The sequence below is a fragment of the Melospiza melodia genome, chromosome 12 (genome assembly GCF_035770615.1).
Source record: "Melospiza melodia melodia isolate bMelMel2 chromosome 12, bMelMel2.pri, whole genome shotgun sequence".
NCBI classification, from domain to species: Eukaryota; Metazoa; Chordata; class Aves; order Passeriformes; family Passerellidae; genus Melospiza; species Melospiza melodia.
Genome location: NC_086205.1, coordinates 26,766,423 through 26,794,127, shown reverse-complemented (window position 1 = coordinate 26,794,127; position 27,705 = coordinate 26,766,423). Strand labels below are relative to the sequence as shown.

The 27,705-nt window shown below is 40.7% G+C and overlaps 2 protein-coding genes across 6 annotated transcripts in view; one reads left to right on the top strand and one right to left on the bottom strand.

Annotated features, from left to right (window-relative positions):
- IFT80 (intraflagellar transport 80) overlaps nt 1–14,049 on the bottom strand; it is a 29,425-nt gene extending 15,376 nt beyond the window's left edge. Inside the window, exons 1-8 of the mRNA XM_063167408.1 lie at nt 13,937–14,049; nt 12,762–12,837; nt 11,917–12,139; nt 8,612–8,722; nt 6,775–6,843; nt 3,373–3,482; nt 2,971–3,060; nt 1,057–1,194 (exon numbers count right to left, since the gene is read on the bottom strand). Coding sequence (XP_063023478.1) covers nt 1,057–1,194; nt 2,971–3,060; nt 3,373–3,482; nt 6,775–6,843; nt 8,612–8,722; nt 11,917–12,139; nt 12,762–12,797 — 777 coding nt within the window. The 5' untranslated portion in view covers nt 12,798–12,837; nt 13,937–14,049. The remainder of the gene's footprint in view (nt 1–1,056; nt 1,195–2,970; nt 3,061–3,372; nt 3,483–6,774; nt 6,844–8,611; nt 8,723–11,916; nt 12,140–12,761; nt 12,838–13,936) is intronic.
- A 656-nt stretch (nt 14,050–14,705) lies between these two features.
- SMC4 (structural maintenance of chromosomes 4) overlaps nt 14,706–27,705 on the top strand; it is a 28,306-nt gene continuing 15,306 nt past the window's right edge. The window contains exons 1-5 of one of the 5 annotated variants that reach the window (XM_063167403.1): nt 14,706–14,803; nt 16,995–17,190; nt 18,269–18,447; nt 18,996–19,187; nt 20,663–20,839. In XM_063167403.1, coding sequence (XP_063023473.1) covers nt 17,031–17,190; nt 18,269–18,447; nt 18,996–19,187; nt 20,663–20,839 — 708 coding nt within the window. In that variant the 5' untranslated portion in view covers nt 14,706–14,803; nt 16,995–17,030. Of the gene's footprint in view, nt 14,804–15,550; nt 16,399–16,994; nt 17,191–18,268; nt 18,448–18,995; nt 19,188–20,662; nt 20,840–27,705 lie in introns of those variants that run through there. The other 4 variants (XM_063167404.1, XM_063167405.1, XM_063167402.1 and 1 more) reach the window with 4 other exon arrangements.

Here is a 27,705-nt window from a genome sequence, read left to right as displayed (position 1 = left end):
TGTCAGTGAAAATCAGTGAAATCAGAATCAGTACAGAAGGTGAAATAGGAAAATCCAGATTTATCCTTATACCTTTCCTCAAATAATCTTTAATTTTAAACCTTCTACCTTTTATAACCTTATTACCACCTTATAACCTATTATTATAACCTCATACCTTTAACCTTATACCTTTTCTCAAATAATCTTTAAAGGTTCCTCTTCATGAATTTAAAATATTTGAAATTCACATTTCAAATTCATGGTTTGACTGAACACACCCAAAACACCACAGCAATTTTTTCCCAGAAAAGAGCAATAAACACAACAAGAAAGCAGGACAAAGAAAGTCACAAATAATCAAAGTTTGCTGCAAAAAATCTGAGCAAAAATGTTCAGAACCACAGGAAAGCCAAAGACAATGAGGACAATCTGTGCTCCCAGTGAAGGGAGGTGAAGCTGCATTAAATTGATTTTAATTGGAGAAAAAGCTGCAAAAAACCCTATAAAAATAATGATTCAGGAATAACCTTCAAGGGGAAAAAAGATTAAATAATAAAAGTGGTTAAAATACAATAAAATATAATAATAAATGGTTCTTCCACATCCTTTTCTATCAGGTTATTGTTATACTCTTCTTTTTATTGTTAAAAAATAGCAATTTATGATTAGTTATGACCATAAGAGATGCTTGCGAACTCTGTGATTTTCAGGTAAAAATTTCATGTCCCAAAAAGCAAAATATTATTAAAAACAAAATATTCTGGTCAGCAAAAAGGTGCTGGCAATCACAAGCAGCTTTTGCTAATAAAACACCTACCTGTACACTGATATCCTGAGGAATATTTGCTGTATTATCAATAAATTTGGACAATTTCCAGAGTTTTACTCTGGAAATTTCTATTTTTATTATATTGATTTTTTTAATATATATATAAAATAAATTTGCTGAGTTTTACTCTGGAAAGTATTTGTAAATAATTAAAAAAAATTAAAATAAAATATTAAAAATTTAAAATATTTTTATTATACTTATTTTTTTATCTATCTAAAATAAATTAGCAGAGTTGTACTCACCCCAGTTTTATCACAGAGCCGTAGAGTGTTGAAGGATCCCACAGCAAACAATTCTCCATCCAGAGCCCAGGCAATGGCAGTGATGGGATATTCATGGGGCTGGGAATTGTACAGGACACGGCCAAAACTGTCCCAGACCTGCAGCAAAACCCCAATTCCATCCATGGCACACTCTGGGTGCACTGGCATTATTCCAGAAAAATAAATCCCCCTCATGTTTTAGTGGAATTGGAAAAATTGCTATATTACAGTTCATTCTTGGTTTATATATATATTTTTTTTTTTGCATTTTTTGTTACTGCAGAGGTGTAATTCCCCCTCATGTTTTCAGGAGAACTTGAGAAAATTACCCGTATTATATGTGTGTGTATATATGTATATATTATATTATATATACATATGTGTGTGTGTGTAAAAATATATATATAAATAATATTGGTATTTAATATGTCTTGCTTTTGTTTTATATAGATATTTTTTGTATTGTTGTTACTCCAGAAATGTAATTTCCCCTCATGTTTTCATGGGAACTTGAAAAAATCACCTGTCTTTTATATATATATAAAGATATTAAAAAATACATAAATATATATAAATAATATATATCTTTCTTTTGTTTTATATAGATATTTTTTGTATTGTTGTTACTCCAGAAATGTAATTTCCCCTCATGATTTCAGTGTAACTTGAAAAATCACCTGTATGAGATTTATATATATTTATATATAAAGAATATATATTTTAATATAAATCCCCCTTTTTGTTTATATATATATTTTTTGTATTTTTCCTATTCCAGAAATATAATTTTCCCTCATGTTTTAGTGTAATTTGAAAAATCACCTATATTACAGTTCAGTTTTGGTTTATATATATTTTTGGTATTTTTCTTACTGCAGAAGTGTAATTTCCCCTCATGTTTCCAGTGCAACTTTAAAAATCACCTATATTATTCCTCACTCATATTTTATAAATACACTTCTTGTACTTTTATTATTCCAGAAGTATAATTTTCCCTCATGACATAAAAATTTTAGAAATAATTGCCCAAGTCAATTATGTGTAACTATAAATATAAATACAAATATAAATACAAATAAATATATATACACAACACACATGTATATATAATTATTTAATTCATACTGGTTTATTTAATGCAACAGACTTGCTTTCTGCCATGGTAAATGTCACATAATTCTGGATAAAATATTCTGTATAAAATATTTTGCACCCCTGAGTTTTATTTCCTGTAAATTGCTCCAAGTCTATAAAAGAACCTGCAAATTTCCAAATACAGAGATTTTTAAAATGGAAATCAATCCACAAAACAATGTAATAATTTATTGAATTTTTAAAATTTCTTAATTGTATATTTTCTATCACAACCATTACAGAATTAAATGACAGAACCAACACATGACACATTTAAAAATCAGTTTTTATTTAAGGGAAGATACTCAAAAGGTGCTTTGTATTTTGGATGCAGATTATATTTCCTACATTCAAATAATATATATTAATATATTTTAAAATGTATTAATAGATTAATATAACAATATATTATAAAATATATTTTACTGAGGGATTCACTGTCCCTGTAGTAGAAAACAGCAGTTTTATCTCTTTTACTTTGATATGTCAGCTTCTATTAATTCAAATAATCACTTCTATATTTGTACATATTTTTCTTTTTGTTTCACCCCCATTTTAGCACTTTTTATTCTGCAGTATTAAAAAAATTGTAATTTTATCTTACTACAGAGTGAGGTGTATTTATAAATAAAAAAATTTTTTCTTGAAAAGTGTGATTGATGACTTCTCATTTCATTTTGGGCTTCCAGGGTAAAATTCAGAAATTTCAGGATCTCTAATAAGTTTTTAGTCAGGGAGTTAAAATGAAGCAGAGCTCACCTTGTACCTGCAATCCTCCCCTGCAGACAGGATCAGATCATTCACTGAATTCCAGTCAGTTTTCAAAATCAAACCATCGTGGGCTTTCCACTGAAAGGGAAAAAAATCAATTCCAGAATTGTGACAACTCCTATTTTTAATATTCAACACTTGTTGGACTTGATGATCTCGGAGGTTTTTTTTCCAATCTTAACAATTTTATGATTTAGCAGAAAAAGAAATTAAATAAAGCCTGAACGAGGCAGAATCAAAGCACAAAAATCTGCATTAAAATCCTTCATCTAAAAATCCATTAAAATTTTTAATCCAAAAAATTCAAATTCAACAAGACAAAAGGGAAAGGCTGCTGTGTACTTGTTTCTGTAAATAAATCTTATTAATGAATCAGATTATGAATGGTACCTGCAGAACTTTGGCATTTGGCTGGAGGGGTTTGATAATCAGCTGCTGCCCTGAGGTGTAGAGAACTTTGTCAGAGTCAGGGGCCCAGGACACCGAGTACACTGGAGTTGCTGTGGGCATGGAAAAAAATCTATTTTAAATAAATATATATATTATATATAATAATAAAAATAAATAATATTGATGGTAAGATACAACAGAGCATAATAAATAAAATATATAATTATATATAATGTATAAATAGATATACTTAGGTACATAAAATATAATACATAACTACTGCATAAAATAGATTTATATTACATAAATATCTATGTAGATAATACTGCATTATATAAATGTACTTTACACATTTCTCAAGCCTCTTTATCTATTGCCATTTACACATTAACAATTCCCAAAACTTTTACAAGTGAAAGGTTTCAAGTCCAGAAAAACAACAGGAAATAGCTGCATTTTGTATTTATATTCAGATAAATACAGATTTTATTAACTGATTTATTCAGATTTTATCCTCTGATACAATTTTACTCCCAACTGTCACTCCAGAAATACAGAAAATCAAAATAATACTCACCAAGAGACATCAGAAAATCAATCTTTTCAGCCCAAATTATGAGGCTGGACACAAAAATGGGTGGGAAAAGTTTTGTGTTGCACCTCAATTGTTCTTTTTTAGATTTTTGGGTACCATAATTAACACAGATTTTGTTTTGCTGCACAAACATCCCATTCATAGTAACTTCCAAAATAAATGACAATAAATCCAAGTGGCCACAGGCTGGACAGATTTTTCCCAATTAACTGAAACTTTCTTAGACTGAAAGTCTCAGAATTTTGTATCTGGAATAAAGCTGACTGTTCCATTTTAAAATCATGTTCCAGTTTTCAAATTAGATTTTTTGAAAACAGAATAAAGCAAAAATTACACATGGAAAAACATCCAGGGAAAAAATAAGAATTTAAAAAAGACAGACTTGCCAACCATGCAAATATTTTCCATATTATTTGACAAGATTTGTCTCTGAAGAAAAATCAAAGGACTTTGCTACTTGATTCCTTGAAATAAAACTAAGAAAGTTAAGCAAAAAGCTTCTCCAAGTATTAAACTGAGCAACTGAATTAAAATTGTTCAAATAAACCATCTTTAATGGAACTTTAGGGTAATAAAAAACCCCAAAAGGCTTAAAAATGCTCTTAGAGGATAAAATTCTCGGTGACAATTTTGGCATATTAAATTCTATCTTTAAAAATGACTCAGGAATATTTTGATGAGATTGAGATAATTAAGTGATTGAGCTGCCCTGAAATCATCCAGTATCTCCCCACTTTTCCCTGTGCAAAAAGCTGATTTATTATGGTCAAACTCCATTTGAGCTCCCAAATATTCACCCTCCAAACTGAGACCTGGTGTCGTTGCTCCTGAAGATTTCTGTATTTCATAGATTTTCTTTCAGGGAATTTTATTCCTTAAAAATCCAGAATTATTATGGCAGACTTTTTAAACTTGTCAACCCTCAGAGCAGACAAGTCCCAGAAACACAACATATATTAAATAAATGTGGCTCTGGCTGTTTTCCTCCTGGCAATTCCTGGTGAAAATGCCATAAATTCTGTCCCCAGCTGGAGCAGAAATTCTAAATAAACTCCTTTTTTTTTTTTTTTGTCCTTTCCTAATGCTGATCTAACAATCAGAAGAGTTTTCTATTTAAACCAAATGTTTGCCTTTTTTATGATGGCTGAGGACTTAACCACAATTTCCAGGGCTTAACAGCAGGAGCTGAGTTAACTCATTTCCTCCTGCACTTAACAAGGGCTGCCTTGGGAAAATGCTGCCAACACCCTGCAAACCCAGAGGAGCAGCCCCACTGCAGCAGAAACAGGAATATTCAGGCAAAAAAGGCAGAAAATTGGGATTTGAGGAAGGAAGGTCTGGTTTATCCCACAGCAGAGTTGGTAATTGCAAGAGTTTTGTGGGATTTGGGATTGTCACAGGAGGAGAAACATTAATTTAAATGATTTTAGATCTTGGGAGGGTGTTTCTGAAAGCATATTCCTAAAGAATAGAGGTATCAGGAATGAATTCCTCCCTGGGAGGGCTGGGATGGAATTCCCAGAGCAGCTGTGGCTGCCCCAGGATCCCTGGAAATGTCCCAGACAGGTTTGGGATACAGGGATGGGATTTAAGGTCCTTCCAATCCAAACCATTCCAGGATTCCATGAGAATCTTGTGAGATCCCTAAGAAATCCAAAGAAAAAAGGTTTCCTCAGCCAAATGGATCAGTGGAAGCCCAAACCCAACATTTCAGTGTAAGCAGAAGGAGGAATAAAAGGAAGAATTTAAGGGAATTTAAGGAGGAATAAAGGCCAAAGACAGAACAGGCACGTGGATCATCACCCCAAAATCCAGCCTGAAAATTTATTTCCAACACAAAGAGTGGAATGGGGCAAAGGAATGTTGGCAGTGGGGATTTTTTCAGTTCTCATTATAATAAAAGAAGAGAAAATGATTGGAAAATTCATTTGGTTGAACATAATGCACCATTCCTGCAGAATCCTGCCCTGACCCAGGTATGGCCATGTTACCACTGGGACTGTGGGGCTCTGACTCTGAATTTAAAGATTTTCAGGGCCTCACAGGATTTGAAGTTGAAAACACAAACACAAGGTGACAGTTACTCCATGGGGACTCAAGTGTGCTTTTGTACTGCACCAGAAACCTGCAGAAACCAATGAAAATTCATGTTTGAAACAACAGCATGGAATTCACCTGATATGCTTTTTCAAAGCCCAAACAGGCAAAATAATGCATAAGAAACCTGACAACATAAACTGAGAAATGCTAACGAATATGTGCTTTGGTTTGAATATTTTGTTTAAATTCTAGTTCAGTTGGTTTATCTTTTTACCTGACAAACATTGCATGAGCACAAGAACTTCCTTAAAAGAACTGCAATGCATTTTCTATTCAGTGCTGTGGTTAAAGTGCCTTCCCCAGGTTGAAAGCATTCAGATCATTTGTTTCAGACTGAGATAAGGGCCCTGACATTTACCCCAAGCCCAGGTGCATGTGGTTTCTTCAAAAATGTCACAGGGTCACACAGGCTCCATCTATGAAGTCTGAAAAACAAAATTGAGCTGAGGATCTTCACTGCAATGGCCCCAAATCCTCAGCGTGGGATGAGACTGCTGCCTAAAAATATTGCAGCACTTTGAGTCTGAAAAATGAAATACTTTCAAAAAATCTTATTAAAATGCAACTCTGATTTATATTTATATTTAATTAAGGCTTTAACACCCTTGAAGAAACCACCCCTGCCATATTCAGGGTCTGTTATTTAAATATATTTCAGAATAACCCAAATGAACAAGTTCTGCTGGAGCTCATAGCAGAGAACTCACCTTGCTGAGCCAAGGTGGATCTCAGCATTCCACTTTTAGACCAGATTTTCACTTGGCCATCTTCCCCAGCTGCAAACGAGCACAGAAATCAGCAAATGCCATGCAATATCCACTCTAACAAATGTATTTGTATTTGCTCAGGAAACTCTGGAGTTAAAATAAACCCAGCTTTTCTTACAGGTGAATTCCTTTTGTTTCATCTTCCAAACATAGAATAGGAAGTATAGGAAGGAAAAATATTTAAGATGTTTCTTTGGTTATTATCAAGAAATCCTCCTTTCCTGAAAATCCCCACACTCTTTTCTGAAGCTGGTCCTAGCAAGGAAAAATCCACCATCATTTAAGCACCCCAAATTCTGTATTTCTGATTCCTTCAATGGCCCAGGAGCTGCTTAGAGGAGTCTGAGAAGGCCCAGGGCAGCAGGAGCAGATTTGATGGATTCAACTGGAGATTTCACAGCTGATAAATGAAGATAACTCTGGATGGCTTCAATTTTCTACCATAACTGTGTGTTACCAAATAACTCAGTTTATTTATTGAAGAATTCATTGCTAAGCACTACACAGCACACTTAGGGCTGTTTTACAGCACACAATTCCTGCTGTGGTGTCATTTTTAAAATGCTTCAGTTTAGGCTTCCCAGATGCAATTAATGAGGAAAAAGAAATTAATGGATTCTTCCATTCAAATATAATTTATTTGCCACATTTCAGGTTTTTATATCCGGCCAGTGTTGTTTTAAATGTTTTAAAAATGTTTAAAAAGCCCACTCAAAATTAAAAATCTTATTTGTGCACATTTGATGCTGTTGAAATACAACCATAAAAATATTTGAAGTGGTGCAGTAGCAATGATTTATTTAGCCTTCCTCCAAGTACAGCTGTGGTAGAAGAGGAGTTGATCTCCTCAGAATAAACTGGAAGTGGTGATGAATTCCCACACTCCCCAAAAAGTGTCAGTGTCATGCAGCCTCATAAAAAAAAAGGGATTCAAAAGAGAATTTTGACTTTGTCTTTGGAGAAGTTCCTGAGGCAAAGCTGTCTTTAAAAAGAGCAATATTTCCATCCCTCTGGGATTTCAGAGGAACAGGCCAGACAGAGTTCCTTGAAGCAGCATTTCAGAGTCTGGAAAATTATTATTTCCAAAATTAATTTTGGAAAAAATCCAGAATTATCTGCAGTTCTTGTGGCCAGAGGGATCAGCTGTGCTCCATCAGCAGGAGGCTGACACACCACAAACCCAGCAAGGAGCCCAGCACAGGCATTGCAGCAGCTCCCCCAAACCCCAGACAGAATCTGGGACAAAACCACCAAAAGCAACTCATTAATAAAAGATTTGGGACAAAAAAATGGTGTAGAGATGAAGAAATTGTGGGCTCACTCCTCTATCACTAATATGAACAAGCTGTAGGTAATAATTACTGATAATTAAGGAATAAAGCACAGGAATATTCAAGATCAATGAGCCTTTTTGGCTAAAAAACCCCAAATGTGCAGGAATATAAAATGTACCAACTTAGCAACTTCTTCTTGCAACAGACAGAAAAGAAAGAAATCAAATATTCTCCTTTCTGAAGTTCAGAACAGCCACAAAACCATCTGAGCACTCTGATATTAAAACATTTACTTTCAAGTAACTGGATGATTTAAATGAAAAAGAGAAATATTTTTACTACATCTATTAATTAAAATGGACAACACTAAGCTAAAATACATTAATAGTGCAAAATGAACTCCTAGTAAAAAGGTGACAACAACCTCTGTGATAACTAAGACCAAAAAAAAGCAGATTATTATTTAAGTTTTCAAAGCACTTTATTAATTTAGGAATGCTCACCTGTAACCAGGGCTGTTCCCTCATAATTCCACCTTCCTGCAAGGACAGCTCCACAATGGGCTTCTACACTTTTCTCCACTCTTCCTAGCTTGGAAATCAAGTGGAATTTCCCTAAAAAAATAAAAAAGTTAATAGAATTTACAGAATTATGTAATTATTATTACATTATTAATTACATTCTATATTATTACAGCAGTGCTGGTACCCCCTGTGGAAAGCACACAGACAAACCAAGAAAACAACAACACAAAGAGCACTTCCAGTTGTTTTTCACAGCTCAAATCAGAATTATTCCTGGGATGGAATTCCACAGCAGCCAACCCCAAAGTTTGTAATGACTTCAACAGAAGGATCAGGAAGTTTTTCTTCCCAAATAAGGGATGCTGCTTAAACCCAGGAAGATCAAATTTAAACTGGAGCAAAGAGCAGACAATGGAGAGCTTGGAAAAATAAGCAGCCCAGTAATTGAAATTAAGTACTTTAAAATCAAATTATTTTTAGTATTATTTGATCTAAGCTGCCAGACTGAACCACTGCAAGGGAGCTCCTGAGTGACCAGAACTTTTGGCACAATCATCCAGCCAAATCTCTGCCAGTGCAAGATTTCCAGGGAAAAGACTTCTAACACTGATAAAAAACTATGGTTTGGATAAATCAGTTTATGTGAACAGTTTATTATGGAATCCCAGACTGGTTTGGGTTGGGAGGGACCTGAAATCCCAAAGGGCAGGGACACCTTTCACAGCCCAGGCTGCTCCAAATCCCCTCCAACACTTCCAAGGTGTTCATTTAATGCATTCCATTCTTCTGTAATTATAAAATAAAATTTATCTCATGGATGTATCACTTATTGCATAGAACACCTCTCAGGTCTGACATTTTCATGTTTCATACGTAAGCAAGAGCTGGATTTAGAGGAATTCAATGTCAATTCCTCCAAGTCAATTGCCAAAATGGCCTTTTCTGCCTTTTCACTGAAAACAACTTTTATTTTCTGAGAAATATATATTTTATTTTCTGCACCTTTTCCCATGCAGTGTCTTTGCTCCACCTGTATCCAGGACCTTTTTCACTGGAGCATCCTTAAACCCAATCTCCCAGGAGCAGGAATATTCCCATATTCCCAATCTCTCAGGATCAGGAATATTCCCATATTCCAAATCTCCCAGGAGCAGGAATATTCCCATATTCCCAATCTCTCAGGATCAGGAATATTCCATACTCCCAATCTCTCAGGATCAGGAATATTCCATATTCCCAATCTCCCAGGAGCAGGAATATTCCCATATTCCCAATCTCCCAGGAGCAGGAATATTCCCATATTCCCAATCTCTCAGGATCAGGAATATTCCATATTCCCAATCTCTCAGGAGCAGGAATATTCCCATATTCCAAATCTCCCAGGAGCAGGAATATTCCCATGCCATCACCTCCAGGACTGGCATGAAGGGGCTGAGCTCTTCAGAGCCATCACTTTTTTCAGGATATAAATTTTATATATTGATTTCATATATTGAAACAGCTCCCACTGATCCAAGCAGAACCCCTGAATATTTCTGTGAGCAATTCCTCAGCTCATAACAGATGAAATTCCAGTGGAAGCTCAAGCAGCTGGGAAGGAACTGAAGGATTTGGTGAAGTCAGAATATCAGGAAAAAGGGCAATGTCAAAGTATCAGATAAAATCCCGTTATCCAGGGAAAACTCCACTATTTTCCCAATTTTTTGCATCCTCTCCCACTCCACAAGCTCCTACTTCTCTCACAAGGCCCCTTCCAAAGAGGGAAACAGAGGAAATTGTAGCTGAGCAGGGAAGAACATGGTTACATGTAAAAGCAGGATCAACTTTCCAGAATTCCTCTGGAAAAAATGTGATCATCACTTAAAACTGTATCCTAACCCTTCTGCAGAACAGGGGAGATCAAGTTTTCAGGGACAGCAGCTTTAATTCTGCAACTTCTTGGCTTTTCCAGCAGGGGAATTCACAATTGCTGCCAGCCAAAAGCTTTTTCCATGGCATTCCCAGGGGGAGGTTTCTCCATTTCCATGGATTTCTGTTCTACTGAGGCAACAGAGACTTTCAAATTACAACTGATTACACAAAAAAGAGGAAATTTTAGCCAAATGCCTGGTGTAGGTAGAAGGGATTCAGCTTAATCTCTGGTCCTTTATTTTTATTAAGTACTGAAGACAGAACTGTCCTCAACCTGAAAATGACTCCCCAGTCTTGCAGGAATTTCCACTGGGAGACTCCCAGCCTATCCAAACACAGAATATAAAACATGGATGTTTTGTTCATTAACTTCCATGGACTCTTAAATGCTGACCTAATATAAAATTGTCAAGAAAAAATTAAAAATAAAAAGGTTGAATCACTTATGATTTGTCCTTAATTTGAAGGTTAAAGCCAAAAATACTCTTCATTTTTGTTAAAAAATAGCAACAAGACCAATGTCAGTAGGAAATAAAAGAACAATATCCCCCAAGAGATGCATTTCAGAAGAAAACCCAAGGGGACTAAATTTACATTTGCTCTCATTTCAAACATCTGCAGTTCAACTAGGAATTGTAAAGACATTATGCTGCTTTTCCATTGGATTCAGCAAGTTTGCAGGAATCCTTATCACACAGGGGACTTGGCTGCTGCAGGAGAACTGCAGGAGTGAGCTGGGGCAGGAAAACTCGTGCAGGAAGAAAAATCTGGTGGGGGGCAAAATCTTCCTTTTGGGGAGAAGGGGAATAGAAACCCCAAGGGAAAAATCCTTTTGGGGAGAAGGGGAATAAAACCTCCAAGGGTAAAATCTTTTTGGGGAGAAGGGGAATAAAACCTCCAAGGGTAAAATCCTTTTGGGGAGAAGGGGAATAAAACCTCCAAGGGAAAAATCCTTTTGGGGAGAAGGGGAATAAAAACCCCAAGTGAAAAATCCTTTTGGGGAGAAGGGGAATAAAACCTCCAAGGGTAAAATCTTTTTGGGGAGAAGGGGAATAAAACCTCCAAGGGTAAAATCCTTTTGGGGAGAAGGGGAATAAAACCTCCAAGGGTAAAATCCTTTTGGGGAGAAGGGGAATAAAACCTCCAAGGGTAAAATCTTTTTCGGGAGAAGGGGAATAAAAACCCCAAGGGTAAAATCTTTTTGGGGAGAAGGGAAAAAATCCCAAGCAATCCTCAGAGCTTCTTGCTCCCCAAATAATGCCTTGTACTTGACTGACATGAGCACTCAATGGTACGAAACAACCAGTATTATAAATATTTTAAAAATTCATTATTTTTAATTTTATTATTAGAAATATTTTAAGTTGCCTTACCATCAGAGCTGGTGAGAACAAAGCTCTCAGCCTGGGATTGCTTCTTGCCACCGATGCCTCTGGGAAACCAGTGCAGGTCCAAGGGATAAACCTCATCTGGCAGCCTCAGCACCCGCGTGGTCTCGCTGCTCACGGGGTTCCATTTCATCACCTGGTGGTCGTCGCTGCAGGAGAACAGCTCGTCAGCTGTGGTCCAGCCCACACAGCTCACCAAGCCCTTATGTGAAATCCAGTTAAGGAACCTGAAAAGCTGAACCACCAGAAACAATCCAATACCCCGTCTCAACTCCTTAGAGCTGAAGGGACAGTACAGGAAGATTATTTTGATAACATTGTGTGGAATGTTTAATACTAAAAAAAAAAAAATAAATCTTCGTTCTTCATTTTTTTGCTCTTATGTGCCAAGAAGAGCTGGTAAAAATTAAGTCCAATGAAGCAAATTTTCGTTTCGTAAAATGAAAATATTTCATAAAATTCAAATTCTTATCATGATGTAAAGTTATGGAAAGCTGGCTAAAATGTTGGGTTAGTGAAGGGTCTTAGTGCAAAATACAATGCAAAACACCCAATTTTCATTCAAAAGTGTGGGTTTATCTACACCATATGTAAGTGTTTATTATTATAAGTACGTATTTATCATATGTAAGTGTGCAGTGTCTCTTAAAACATTGTCCTTAAAGGCTGCGGTCAATGACAAGGGGAACAAAGGAAAAACAGGAAAAAAAAAGGCATCTACAATTTACAAATATTTTACTGAAATTTCAACAACAAAAAAATATTTTCTGGAAGAGTCCATTCAGAATGAACACGATGTTCCATGCTTTTTTTCTGTGACAAAGGATATGCTTTGGCTCCTTTAAAAGGGAAGTCTTCAGTCTCATCTCAGTTGTTCAGATGGAGCATTAAAACCATGTGTTATAACTGCAATAAAAGAAAACAAATACATATATAAGTATGGATAATGAACATAATATACACAAGCAGCCAAAATTCAAGAGGAAGACACTAACACTAAAATTAAAAGGTCTGAAGTAATTTTACATCACTACTGGGGGAAAAGAGGCACCAAGAAATACCTGAGTTTAAAGAGAATTCTGTTTTCACATTATCCAACTGAATAAGGACAACTTGAAGAAAAAATGAACAGTGATTCCTTAATGTTGGAAAAGACCTTTAAGATCAAGCCTGAAACATCAGAGGTTGGAGCACTGGAGATCCCCTGTGCTGACACACAGCCAGCAAGAGAAAACCTGGTATTTTCCTTCCAAATCCCAGAACTTTATTATAATTTTAAAGCATTATAATGGCTCTGTATGCGCTGCTGAAAGGCTGAACGCCTATCCAGGGCCATCACCAGGTACATCCATCACTGCCAGCCCACGTATTCCCTCCGTCCCAAGGAATCCAGCAGGATTTTAGGAGAGATGTGGCAATGAGCAGGAATTCTAGGCAGGAATTCTAGGCAGGAATTCTGGGGACTCGGAGAAGCCAAAGCGCCTGACGCCTCCTGCCTTTCCCACCCGGAGCTGCTGGCCCGGAGATGAGGATCGGGAGCGGCGGAGCAGAGCGGGATGGGGGCAGCGCAGGGAAGGAATGCCAGAGGGAAGGAAAACCAGCGGGCCGGATGGGGAAGGCAGCGGGAAGGGATGGGGACAGAGCAGGAAAGGGAAGGAATGCCACAGCACGATGGGGGAATGCCGAGAAGGAAAAGCAGCCGGCGGAACGCGGGGCACGGAGAAGGAGACACCAAACCCTCGGGGCAGCCTCGGCCAGCACCGCCCGCGCCAACACCCGCTGTTCCCTCCGTCTGCATTTTACCAAGAAGCAATCATCCAACCCCTCCTGAGGGCCGGGGCTCCCCCGCCCTGCCCTCAGCTGTGCCCCGGAGCTCTCCGGCCCCTCCATCCGCCCGTCCCACGCCCAGCCGGGGGTCACGGCTCCCGACCCCGTCGCCCACCGCGGCGGTGACTCAGCCGAGGGGAGGGGGCCGGCGGCCGCCGCCTCCCCAGCGCGCCTTTACCTGCGCGGGCAGCGGGAGAGAGCGGCAGAGCGGCGGCCGGAGCCCGCTCGCGGCGGAGCCCGCTCCCAGGGGAGCCCGGGGCGATCCCGCCGCCAGCTCCCGGGATGATCCCGCTCCCGGCGGATCTCGGGATGATCCCGCCTGCCGCTCCCGGCGGATCTCGATCCCGGGATGATCCCGCCTCCCCGTCCCGCTCCCGTCGCCTCAGGAGCGGCGGCTCCCGCTCCCCCCGCCGCCAAGCGCCGCCGTCGCTATGGCGACTTCTCGCGAGACCGCATCCTCTTCATCCTCCTCCTCCGCCACCTCACGGCTCCCCCCCGGCCCCCCCAAGGTGCCACGGCGCCGCCCGTTAATTAATTAAACCCGCTTCAAAATCGCCGCGCTCTCACCATTTTTAAAAAATTTTTTCACTAGTAAAATTTTTTTTAAATATTTTTTTATTAATTTTAAACTAGCGCGTGGTACTCAGCAACTAAGCGCCGCCCACTGACCTACTTCTAAAATTAAAATTAACTCTTTTCTCCGCCGGCACGGCCGCGAGGCTGTGTTACCTCGCCGCCCTCACCCCCTAATGTCTCCCACCCCCCCGTGTCTGCCCAGAAAAAGCCGCTCCCGGCGGATTTCTGGGCGCTTTCCCCTCCCTGCTGTAACGAACACAAGATGGCGGGCGGGGGCGGCGGTGCCGTTCAAACCCGCGGGCCCGGCCCCTCCCGTCCCAGCCTGCCCCGCGCTTTTCTAACGAATTTCGGTTCGAGTTCGCCATTTCGGCGCCATTTTCGAGTGTGGAAGCGGCCGAGCTTCTACAGCAGCCGGAGCTGCCCGCGCTATAGCCGCCTCGCCGGGGCACGGAGCCGCCGGGACGAGCAGGTACGAGCTCGGCGGGAGGAAGTGATGGCGGTTCGCCTCAGGGCGGTGGGGTGGGGGGGCTTCGCGGCGGAGGAGGTGCCCTCAGGGGGCTGCCCCGGGCAGGGGGTGCTGAGGGGACGGTGCTGATGGCGAAAACAGAAATGCTGTGAGAGTTGAGGGGAGACAAGGGATGCTGAGGTGGAGATTAGGATTTTTGAGGGGACGGTGCTAAGGGGGGGAGACAAGTGGCGTTGAAGGGAAGATGCTGAGGCAGAAGGCGGGAGGTGCCGAGGGGATGGCAGGAGGTGCTGGGGGATCGGCGGTTCTGCCCCGCGCCTCATTTCCCCACTTCCCCCGGGCCCGGAGGGAGCAGAAGCGGCGGCAGAGCCTCTCTCCCCCCGGCCGGGCTGCCCCGCTGAGGGTCCCCCTGAGGGCTCGGGGCCCGGCGGCTCCGTCCCGGCTGCTGTCGGCCCAGGGCTCTGAGGAGCGGCTCCCCGAGGGGTTGTGCAGCCCAAGGGCTCCGCCGTGCCCTGAGGGAGCCCCGCGGACCGCGGAGGACGGGGAAGTTCAGGGACGCGTTTGGATAGTGGAGAGACCCGACTTTAATCTGCTTAGCGAGGGACCCTTCTATCCCTGGCTCTGCCTGCTGCTTTGATGCTTGAAGGGTGAGAGAAAAATCCCAAGAAAGCTCTTAACGATTCGTTTAAAAGAGCTGGACTCGATGATCCCTGTGGGTCCTTTCCAGCTCGGAATATTCTGGGATTCTGTGACTTGGAAAGAGCGTGACAAGGGTGCACTCTGGCTTTGAAAAAGCCCCAGATTTGTCGCTGACAGGGCTCGTCGCTATCACATTTAATCGGCTGTTCATAAGGAAGCTTTTCTGTCCGTCTCGGGCTCTTTTTTCGCCGTCCCCGTGAGGAAAGCGGCGCTTGGCAGCAGAGATGCTTTTACCGAACACCTTCGAGCTGGCTCGGGGGAGGGGCTGGGCACGAATTTGTTAAATTTGTTAGAGACGATGTGGCAGCTGATTTATCGCGATTTAAAAGCTGAGGTCAAGTAGTTCGGCTTGTTCATTCTGCCGAAGTGTCCGAGCGGGGGGGAAGGGTTGGGAAGGTAAATAGGTCTATATTGCACAATTCTGTTGGAGTGGAGCAGTTTGGGGAAAAAAAAAAAAATAAATGTGCTTTGAGAGGCTGTAATTGTCCGCGACAGCCATTGCGGAACAGTTCTGAACGAGGGCATGAACTGAAATTGCCTGAAAATGAGTTCTGTCTCTCATTTCCCCCCTCCCCCATTGTCCCAAACGAAGGACTCTCATGAGAGTGTGGGCTGGGGGTAGGTCTGAAAACGTCAAATGATTGGCACCAATTGTAAGATGACTTTCTAACCACGTCAGTTTTTTATCTTGTGAGAAGTAAACTTTCTCATGTCTGTTTTTCTGCGAACTCACTTCGCCACTTGCTGCGATTTCAACTCTTTGGGGAGAATTTTGCTCCTTTTCTTCTCATCGGGTGCTTTCTGCTCACCCGTTTCGGGAGCTGTGCTCGAGTGCCAGCTGATGGCTTTTGTAATGCTCGTCTTTGCTCAGATCACTTTAACATCCCGCCTAGATGAAGGTATTTCGTTTTTGCTTTCTCTCTGAAATGCTGGATGCTGGCAGGAGGGGTTGTGTTGTGTTTTGCGAGCAGAGTGTGTCGATTTAAATAATTTTAAGAGTCAAATCTTTGCTATAATCACGCAGGGCTTTCGTTTCTCTATCTGTTTATCAATCTCTCTATAGCCATACAAATATTTAGCACGGATTATTGAAAGTAAAACGAGTGTCAGATCTGAAATATAACGAGTTCTTGCAGGAGAGCAGGGACATGTGGCTCCTGGGCTTGTTATTCAATGTGCCTTTAACCCTTTTGCCCCCAGCACCAGGGTGGCTTTCAGGGAGCAGTCACTGCCCTAACATGTCCCCACGAGCTGGCAGCAGGTAGATCATGCTGTTAAAACAGATCAGGCTCAGCCCCTCGTTTTGGGGGTGATGTATCTTAAAATATATCATTATGAAGCTTACCTCGATATTTTGTTTCAAATTTGGATTTTTGTCTTCTAAATGCCTCCAGTGTCAAGTTTCTAAATGAGTCGAGCATCTGGGCAGAGGTGTAGGTGAATTCCTGGGCTGCGGCTCGGTGCTGAGATCACGGGGTTCTCTTGTTTGTGTTAGCAAAGGAGATAGAGCCCTTCAGTTTGATTGCTTGGAATGGAAGGGGAGCAGCCAGCAGGGACCGTGCCAGGCAAGAGCACCAAAAGCTCCAGTGCAGCCCGTGGGAAGGGCAGGGAGCCCCTGGAGGAGCCCTCCGTGGCCATGGAAGTGGAGAACGAAGGCGCCAGGGAGCCTGAAGGCAGAGAGCCTCCCCAAGGTAGGTCTGGGCTGCCCGGCGTGCTGCTCACCGAGCCTCCTCAGCAGCAGCCTGCATTTCCAAACCCTTCCAGGAGGGATTTGCTCTTTTCCCTTCTACAAAGCAGCACTGAAACCCCTGGCAATTTCAAAGTGCTTTAAAATGGTCAAACTCGCTCGCAAAGAGTTAAAGGGTTTGGCCCAGCACAAGTGCAAAAACAGTTTGTAGCCTTTCTCCTAATAAAGCCCATTTTAGAGCTCTGATCTGGAACATTGGACTGAAGGTTGTGGTACAACAGCAGGGTTTTTCAAATTTATAGGCAGCCAATGGTATGGGATTTCTTGGAATGGAATAAATGTCAAGTTTATTTACTTAACTCTTAAAATGATTTGACTTTCTTTTTCATGAAGCAGTGTATTTTCTTGAGTTCCTTGAGTTGAGCTTTTGCAGAAAAAAATCTGCAAAAGCAGCAGCTGTGTAACTTTTTAGGGAGCCAGATGTGCAGTTGTTCACGGCAGGTATTTGACAAATACATGGAAATTGGTGGCAGAATCTGCTGCTCGTTGGAAGGAGCAGCGCCGGTGCCTGGGGAGAAGCTGCTCTGCTGATATCCAGGGGGCCAGTTTGTTTTCGTAACAAACTTCCTGTCTGTGCAGAGCAGCCGTGCTGTCACTGCAGCTTTCAGAGCCTCTCAGAGATCCCCAAATCCTGCACGGAGACTCTGAAACGTGGCTTTGCACTTATTCATTTAAAGGCTTTGCCTGCTGCACATTTGCAGATTTATTGTGATGCTTGGAGCTGCTGGAATTGCAGGGGGCCTGTTAAAGTGTGTTGGAATAAGAATTACATAATGAAAGAACAAACCCAGCGATGGGACATCTTAAGTAGCTCTTAAAAAACATTTTGTTTGTGGAAAGAAGAATTTTAATTCCACTCAGCTCATATTAATAACTACAGGCCAAAATGTAGCTTGATTCAGACAGAAATGATGTTTGCTTTTTTCAGTTCAACATTTTAAAAGGTGTCAAATCACTGAGAGCTTACAATTGTTTTTTGTTTCTTTTTTTTTATTTTTTATCTTTGTTTGGATGGGTTTTAGCAGGCTCAGATGAGGTGGTGGATAATCGAAGTTTAGAAGAGATTTTGGGTAGCATCCCTCCTCCCCCACCTCCAGCAATGACCAGTGAACCTGGTGCTCCTCGCCTCATGATCACTCACATTGTAAACCAGAACTTCAAATCCTATGCAGGGGAGAAAATTCTGGGACCTTTTCACAAGGTATCTTTCTTTTTCCTTAAGTAGTTTGGAACTGAAGGTAAGACTTCACTGGGTGGTATTATTCTTTCCTGCATTTTCTTCATCTAAGCTGACCTCAAAATAACTGAAAAAATACTTAAGGCTTAGAAATATTTTGATAGTAATATTCTAAATTAAGTAGAGAAAACAGTTAAGTGCAACTTTGCAATGCTGCGCAATTTTCATTTGTCAGCACAGCTGAGAAAAGCTCTCTTTGCTCTTGATTTCGTTTGCTGGAGAACTTTGAGGGCCGTGTTTGAAGCAAGAGAATATTTTTTTGTGCCCACAAGAGACTTACGTGGCCGAGCATGAAACTTTGCTTGTGAAGGCTGCAAAGTGCAGGGCTTTGGGTTCAGCAGAGCAGCTGGGAAAGCTGAGCTGAGCTCTGGGGCTTTTATTCACTTTTACCTTGGCAGCCAAAGCTCAGCTCGCAGACACTGCACGCACGGGAACGATTGTGCCTGAGGGGGGTGAGGGCTGCTGGGCAGCGCCGCTTTCCCTCTGCAGCTCCTTTTCCCCTCTCTGTGCAGCGTTTCTCGTGTATCATCGGCCCAAACGGCAGCGGCAAATCCAACATCATCGACTCCCTGCTCTTTGTGTTCGGCTACCGAGCCCAAAAAATCCGCTCCAAAAAGCTCTCGGTGCTGATCCACAACTCTGATGAGCACCAGGACATCCCCAGCTGCTCTGTGCAAGTTCACTTCCAAAAGATCATTGACAAGGTAGGTGTGAGCCCGGCTTGGTGCCCTCAAGGAGCTGAAAAACTTGGAATATTTGCTTATTTTCGTTGGAGCTGGGGAAAACTTCATAGCAAGATTAGTTTACCTTTGGGATATAAACCATCAGTGTTAATTAACTTTAAAAATCCTCTGTTGAGCAGTGCAGCTCTTAAAACCTTTGTAAGGACTCTTTAATTTGCTGCAGGACTAATATGTGGTGGATTTCTGTTTGAAAACAATTTAGCAATTTTTCATCATCATTTTTAGAAGAACTCGTTTTAATTTGTAATCTTGTTTACCTCAAGTAAATAAATTTATTTCTGCAATTAAAAGAATTCATGGAAATTTATAAGTCTTTATTTGTACATATTAGATATTCTTAAATATACAACACAAATATATGCATTAAGAATTAAAAGCTATTTAAGAAACTTTTCAAACCAATTAGAAATTATTTTAGGTTATCTAAATTTAGAAAAAATATATAATGAATCTGAAACTTATTTACACTTTATGTACTGCAAACGTGCCTGCAATTTTGTAACAGATTTTTCAGCAAAAATTCTGGGCCCCACATTTTACCACTAAAATTTTTTGAAGCTGATATTTTGTTTGAACGAAATAGAAAGTGTTGGCAAATTAAAAAAATATTTCTTTTGCTTGCTGCTTTGTGTACTGATAAAAACTTAAGCTTTTTTTTGTTGATTTATTGCAATTGTGGTACAAAAAAATTTTCTCCTAATTTTAATTTCTTTTTTGTGCGCACATTGAAACTTTTTAATTTAGGCTCAACCAAAAAAGGGGGAAGTGTACATTGACATTCCAAAAATGGTGTAAATAAAGTGGAGCATTTACAGCCTTTTTTAGGAACTGTTTGAAAAGACACTTATTTTTTTTTTCTTTTTCTGTTTATAATAACCAGATTAAAAAATTCATCTATTTAAATTTTTAAATTTTTTTTTTTTTTACTTTGTGTGGACATCCAGAAGCTGAATTTGATTTAAAACCAGAGAACAATTTGAGAGCTCATGGGGGTTAATTTGGGTGAATTTGAACTTCTTGAAGCAGCTTTATTTTGCCTGCTGCTCTGGAGGTGAATGGAAGCTCTCTTTGGAAGCTCTGCTGTCACATTTGTCACATCTTTAATGCTGGGTTATTTTCTGTCCTGGAGGAGCTGGGAGTGCTCAGAGCTGTGCAGTCCCCAGGGCAGGGACACAGAGCCCCTGCAGCCTGGCCATGCTCAGGGGAAAGGCACCACACAAACACAACTCTGGGCACTTTTTGTCCATTCTCAAAGGAGTTTTTTGTTGTTTTTCTCTCTTTTTTTAAGATGCAATTTTAAGACAGCTCCCACTTGTACAACTCAGAGTCCATGATAAAAACATCTCATGATGAAACTTATCCTGTTAATTGTGAAATAGGAGGTAAATTCCCATGGACAGTAATTGTTTCTCTGGCTTTGTGTTTCCTCAAAGCAGGAAGGAGATGATTATGAAGTCATTCCAGACAGCAAATTCTGGGTCTCTAGAACTGCCTATAGAGACAATTCCTCCACCTACTGCATCAATGGCAAGAAGAAGACATTCAGAGATGTTGGTGTGCTTCTCAGGAGCCATGGCATCGACCTGGACCACAACAGGTTCTTGATTTTACAGGTTGGTGTGTGAGTAACACCCATCTCCAAGTTCTATTTCCAGGTCAAACTAAAAAATGCAGGTTTGAAAAGCTGCCTTGAAGTGCTGTAGCAGCACATCATGGTTTGCATGCTCTGCTCAGGGTGCAAATGATGATGAGCTGCTGCAGGAAGGGAAGGCTCAGAGCTCTGGGGTTCCTGTCCCTTCCCCAGGAGGGAATTCTGTGTTTGCCTGCAGGACTCGTGCTCGTCCCGCCCTAGCAGCACGTAAATATTGGAGTGTCACAGAGCCCAACCCCAATATTCCTGTGCTGCTTCAGTGGGGCAGAGCCTCAGCACCCACCTGGGGGTAACTGAGCTGCATCAGTGCTGATTGAAATCTGGGTTGTTGAATTGTTCATCTGCTGCTCTCACAGACATGGATTTACTGAGAATTGAGTGGGAAATGAATTGTGCAAAATAACTGCAACAAACATCCCCTGAATTGTGTTTGTTTTTACACTTGTTTACCAGCTCCAGAAATAGTTTTAACCAGTGTTCATAACCAACTACAGCTCACAGCCCATACTGTAAAATTAATCACAATTTGTCAATATAATATCATTTATATTCATGTTTGACCTTCAGATTCTGAGGCTTGCTTGCATCTGTTTGCTGTTTTAAAGTCAGGCTGAAGGGAACAACTTTATTGTTTTTTCCTAGTTTTTAAATAATGAGAATTTTACTATGTGCCAGCCAATTAAAATGTAAATTAAGCTGCAAATATTTAAATATTAATTATATTCAATAACTATTTCTGCCATTACCTGTAATTACTAATAAGTCCCAAATCTACTCTGGCCTAGAAATTTGTGATCAGTGGGAGCTTCCCAAGGTCTGAAATGTTTAATAGAGTTTATTTTAGGCTGGGTTCTGTCAAAGGAGCTTCCAGTTCCCCTCTAAAAAACCCAAATATTTAAAGAACTTGTAGCTGGGTGGCTGTGCTTGCTTCACTTCCTCCAGGCTTTCTGTGCAGTCCTTTTGCACAGCTACACCCACAAAAAGGATATCTCTGTTTGCAAGTCTCCATGCCAATTCATTATTTCCTCCAGCACTTCATTCCTGTATTTGCTGCTTCAGGATGGGGCAAGAAACACCTCCAAGAAAACAACTTGGACTAAATACAGTAAATACATCTTTTTTTTTTTTTTTTTTTTTTTTTTTTTTAATAGTTGTTTTACAATCTCATTTTGCCAGGATTTCCAGAAGGGAGAAATGGGAAGTGCAGGATGAGGCAGGGTGGGAGTGCTGGGCTGAGACCCCAAAGCTCAGTGAGAGAACCCTGGGAGCAGGGGAGGGGAACATTTGGAAGAGAACATTGACAGCTTCATTTATTTTATATTTTTTTCCCCAAAATGGAATTTGTTTTCTTCTCCCACAAATTATTTTAATGAGGGCAGCATCCCTTTTTTCATAGAAACTGGAATTTCAGGCTTTCCACCCTCCAAAGGGAAATAAGGGAAGTAGAGCAAATATTAACCATAAAGCAGAGCTTTCCCACCAGAATTTTCATATTTCATCACACCAGGCTTTGTCTCAGAGGCTGCTCTGAGATTTTCTGCCTTTTTTAGCCTTCCTGACAGGGCAGGGCCTTTCTCTTTGCCTTTTTAAAGTGAAATCCACTGATCTGGCTGTCCAAAATTCACTATTTCCACTTGGGAAATGTGGCAATACTTTCCACAGAATGACAGCACAACTTCAACCCCCAAATCCTAAAATTTATGGTTAGAAGGAAATAAAACCATCTAAGGCTGTGGATTGTTATCACAAGGATTGCATTCCCCCCCTAATATTTTGCAAATAATTTAAAGTTGAAGGGGTAAGTAACAGGTTTATTTGGCTTTTACTTTTAGTTTTGCTGCTTAAAAAAAAAAGAGTTTAATTAAGCTAAATTTAACCAGGTATTTATCATTTAAAATAAGTTATAAATCTCTGATTTTTGACTATATCAATAGGGTGTAATTAAAATATTTCATTTGTACTCTGGATTTTGGGGGAAATATTAATGCAGGATTATCAGTGCTGCTTTGGGTGTGTGACAGAACATTTGCTGTCAGCACTACCGAAAATGTTGTAGCAGAACATGTCCTACATGTAGCACCAACACCTTCAGAGCTTTGATTTTATCTTGCTCACATAATTGCCATTACTCAATGGAAAATATTTGCTTTTTAGAAGGCTGCTTCAGGTTTTTTTGCTTCCTTTTCCCCCTTTCAGCCCCTCTTTTGCAGTGTTTTTCTGCTGATTTTGGTGCTTTTTAGGGTAAAATTTGAAAGCTGAGTTTTGATATAGGTGTTTCTGCTGATGTCAAACTGAAAATATTCAAATCAAACTGCTGCTGACTTCTGTGAATAAAATCAGAAGAAAGCCCCAAACACCTGTGGGAAAACAGAAAATGTGAGAGTAATTGAGTAGTTCTAGAAAAAATTACAAATTCTGTGCCTGAAGTTCAGATTGAAATAAATCTGCTCTCAGAACTCTTCTGCTTCCAGTGGGTGCTGCCAGCACAGAACAGGAGGAGTTTGTCACTTCTGGGATCCTTGACTCCAACACTCCATAGTGCATGTTTTTAATAAATTCCCTGTGCTTTTAGTACTTCAGGAATAGATAATTATTATAATAATCATTATTTTAAATCATCACAAACACGTTGCATTTTTAATGAGCTTGCCACAGCCTGAAACTGCAGCAGGAAAAAAATGCATCTTGTCACTTAAAAAAAAAAGAGTTTGGGGGAAAACCTGGCACCTTGCTGTGCTTTCCTGTCTGCCACACCTTGGAGAGGTGTAAAGAACAACAAATAAATAATTGAGCTTTGACTGAAAGCCTTGGAGGGCTGACAGACTCAGTGTTTGTGCTGCTCCCTGCAAGGCTCAAGGCTCTGAAAGCTCAAAGCTCTCAGCCTTTGCAGTGAGGAGGAACTGGGAGCCCTGAGGTGCAGGGGATATTTGGGATCTGTGCCATGGGCAGGGGGAGAAGCAGAGTCACACAAAGGTGGAAAAGCCACGTGGAGCTGCCCAGGTAACCCCAGCAGCCCCTCCCTGTGCACATCACTATTGCAGGATTCATTCTGCATTCACAGCAACAAACTTCCAAATTCATTTGAATTGATTTCAGAATCTTACAAACAAATTCAAACTGTTTTAAGTCAATTTTGTCCTAATTACAGTGATTTTTAGTAGAATATATATGATAAACTTAATTAAAATATTCTCCTGTCATCTTAGGTCTGAACAACTGCAGGGGTTTTATTTGGTGTATTTTCTAACTGGTTTTATTTGGTGTATTTTCTAACTGGTTTTATTTTGTATTTTGGAGCTCAGTTTTATCCTGTGGCAAGATGAGGCTGCCAGGAAGGAAATTCTGTCAGGTTTTTCACCTGCTCCTGTGGGGAAACAATGGGGGAGTCACTTCAGGGGAGTGGGGAGGAAATGAGGGAGAGATTTTCTTCTCCTTTGGGATGAAGCAGAAATGCCCAATTGGTGAGGTCTGTGCTCCTCATGGGACACTGGGGCTGAGACTATAAATGGGATTATAAATGGGATTATAAAATACCTGTGCTGCCAGCATGAGGGGTGAAAAGAGGCTTGTTCCTGTAGGAAATTCTGCAGGAAAACATGGAAAAATGGGATGATAAAATAAGTGATAATTGAATATTTTCTTCAAATCTCTGGAACCCCAAAAACAAATCCAGCATTGCAGGTTGGGTTTGCCAATTCCTGATTTAAATTCCAAAGTGACTCTGGGTGTGCACTCACTTTGTGCTCTGCTATTAAACACAGCAATGTCCTTAAAACTTGTACACTTCATTCCAGAATGCAGAATTGAAGTTTTGTGCACACAACTGAATGTTTTGTAAAGGCTCAGCCTGGGATTTTCCTCATCTCTGGCCAGTGGTGACATTGCAGATTTTTATAAGTGTTTTATTTTGTATTTGACTTTATTTCCCACTGAGTTTTCCTGGAAAGGAGTTTTGGTGCTTTTTTCCCCCCTGTATATTCACCATGTGGTGAAATTGAAGTACAAAAATGAGACAGGACTGCAAGCATTAAATAATAGCAACAATAACGTGGAATTACAGAAAAAAAATCTCCAAACAATCTGTTGTAACTTCCCAGAGCTGTGTTACAGCAGGAGGACAATGAGGTTATGGAATATTTGCTCTCTCCATACATATTCCAAAATCCATGGGTGCAGAATTGCAATTCATGGGCAAAGCTTTATGAGATTAAATAAACAAAGATACAGAAATTTAGGATTTATTTTTGCCATTCTTTATTGTACTCCTGCTTAAAAATGAGAGCTACCATTGTGGTCAAGTGGGGAAAAAACCCCCAAAGCCAAGTGTGAGCACAAAAAAGAAAAAATTAAAAATTGAAATCTGGGAGAGAGGGTGAAATCAGAGGAAGCTGCAGACAGAGAAAGGGAGATGCTTCTCTCATTTTGCTGCCTAAAGGCTTTTTGAAGAGAAAAATGCACTTTTGGTGCTTTGATAGCAAGAAATTGATGGCACAAAACAGCCAGGAAGTACAAATGCAGTGAGAAAACAAAATTCCACAAGATCCAGGCTGCTTTTGCTCTGAATGTTGCTCACCTTGGCTGTGCTGCAGTTCAGGCTTTGCCAGACAGGTGGAACTGGAGCTGCAGGAGCTCTGTGTGCAGGAATGGGTAAAGGACAAAGGAAATGCAGGAATTAGCCTTGTTCTCTTTGAAATCCCTGGAAATTCAGCTTTATAACAAACATTGCAGATATTTTCATGGGATTTTTCCTTTGGACAAATCCTCTCTCACTCTGCCTTTGCTCCTTGTGATGCTGAGGAGTTTTCAGCCCCTGGAGAAGCTCTTGCAAAATCTCCTTATCTCCATTTGCCTCAGTGTTGGAGAGAAGTGAAACATTGCTGTGCTCTGGAAAATAGAGCCAGTAGAGCTTGACTTTTACTGAGAGAGGTTTGCCCTGTGCTGGGTCACTTCTGTCTCAATTCCATGGTAAAAAGTTCAGGAAATGATTGAAATAGGGGTGTAATTTGAATTAAGATGAGTTTTTACATTTGAAACAAATAGCAGATTTTAGCTCTGGCTGCTCTAATCCTCCACAAAAGTGCAAATCAAGGTGGTTTTTACACTGCTTATATTCAATTTTAATTACCTGGGCATTTATAGCACTATTTAATCCCAAATGTCTCTTAATCTTGTGATGCTTGATAAATTCAATTATGTGCTAATCACTGCATTCAGAGATTAATTCCATTTCATTTATGTCATACCATAAAATTGCAAAATAATTTATGTGATACTCAATTTAGAAAGCAAATATTACATATTGATATGTTATAATAAGGTATTATTATTGTTAAATATTAATTTCCAGGACAATTGGAATTCTGTGGAACAGGTGTTAAGGTTGGATCACAGTAAAGTTTGTTGAGACTCAAAGATTTTGGTCTCAATAAGAAAAATTCCTTTTATGGGGGTTCAAAAAGCTTTAAAAGCTCTGCTATTATAAAAATATGCTGCTGCAGCAGTGAAATTACTGAAATATTGTTCTGAGTTTCAAAAAATTCTTAAAAATACCAAGTATCATAAGTCACAAGGTCCACACATTAAATTTTCTGGTGGTTTAATGGGATTTTGAAACAAATTTATGTATTTTGACCTGTCCCAAACCAGGGAAGGTTTCCTGATCCACAGTGTTGCATTTTCCAGGAAATGCATTCTCTAAAGCCATTTCTTCTGAGCACAGCTGGGATTTTCACTTCAGTCAGATGTCACTTTTATCCATCTCTGATGAGTGGTGGAGAGTTCCCTTAAAGAAAACCAAAACAACAAAAGCTAAAGCAGCCCAAGGGCACCATGAAATCCCCCCCAAACCCACCCAGAGTGCCCTGAGCTGGTGCCTGGCACGGGGCATTCCCAGCCTCTGAACTCCAGGCTGTCCCAGGGCTCTCAGCTGTTAGAGCTGAGCTTAAACCAGCAGGAATGGAACTCCAGAGTCCTGGAAAGGTGTTCTAACCTCCCTGGTGCTCCAGTTATTGTGTGGGACACTGACAGAGCTCTGGGGTGCTGCAGTGACAGTGTGGGCACAACCCAGCTGCTGCCTTCCCAATTTATCCCAAATACTCAGGGCTGAGGAGAGCAAGCAATAATCAAGGAAAACAAACATGTCCTGAGGTTCTCCAGAAACAGCTCAGCCTGCCTGGGGCAGGGCTGGATGGGATTGGGGAGGAATTCCTGCCTGGAGGATGGGGAGGGGCTGGCATGAGATCCCTGGCAGTGGCCAGTGTTCCTTAGGGCCCCTTCCAACCCAAAAGTGGTGTTTGCTCTTCATGAGGAGTTCTCAGCCTGCTGTCAGTAATTTTTCAATGCCAGAGCCTTTTTGCCATCCCTGTCTCTACCACAGCAGAACTTTAGGGTGGATGTGGTGGCTGGATCCCAAAAGTGCCTCATCCCTGTTCAGCACTGTCCCCGTGCCAGCTCTGGGGCTGGGATCAGCACTTTGTGCCATAGCTTTGGGGAACAGGAGCCAGTCCCACAGGGAATGTTCTAGAACAAAGCACAACACTGGGACTTACCTCTGGAGGGTCTTGTTTCTATTCCACAATTGCAGGAAAAGCCTCATGAGTAGATCAAACTTTCCCTTTATCAGGCACTTAGAAAACCTCGTTAAAACTCCAATCCACGTGTGCCAGAAAGCTCAGGTTAGAGCTGTGCTGAGAGGATCAGCTCTGTTCCTGCTTTTAGAGAAAACAGTGGCTGTGAGCAAATTCAGAGTTTTAAAGCAGTGCTGGAACGTGCTGCTGGTGCTGCCAGTCTTGAAACTTCTTTTAAACTTTTCCTCTTTTCTTAGGTACA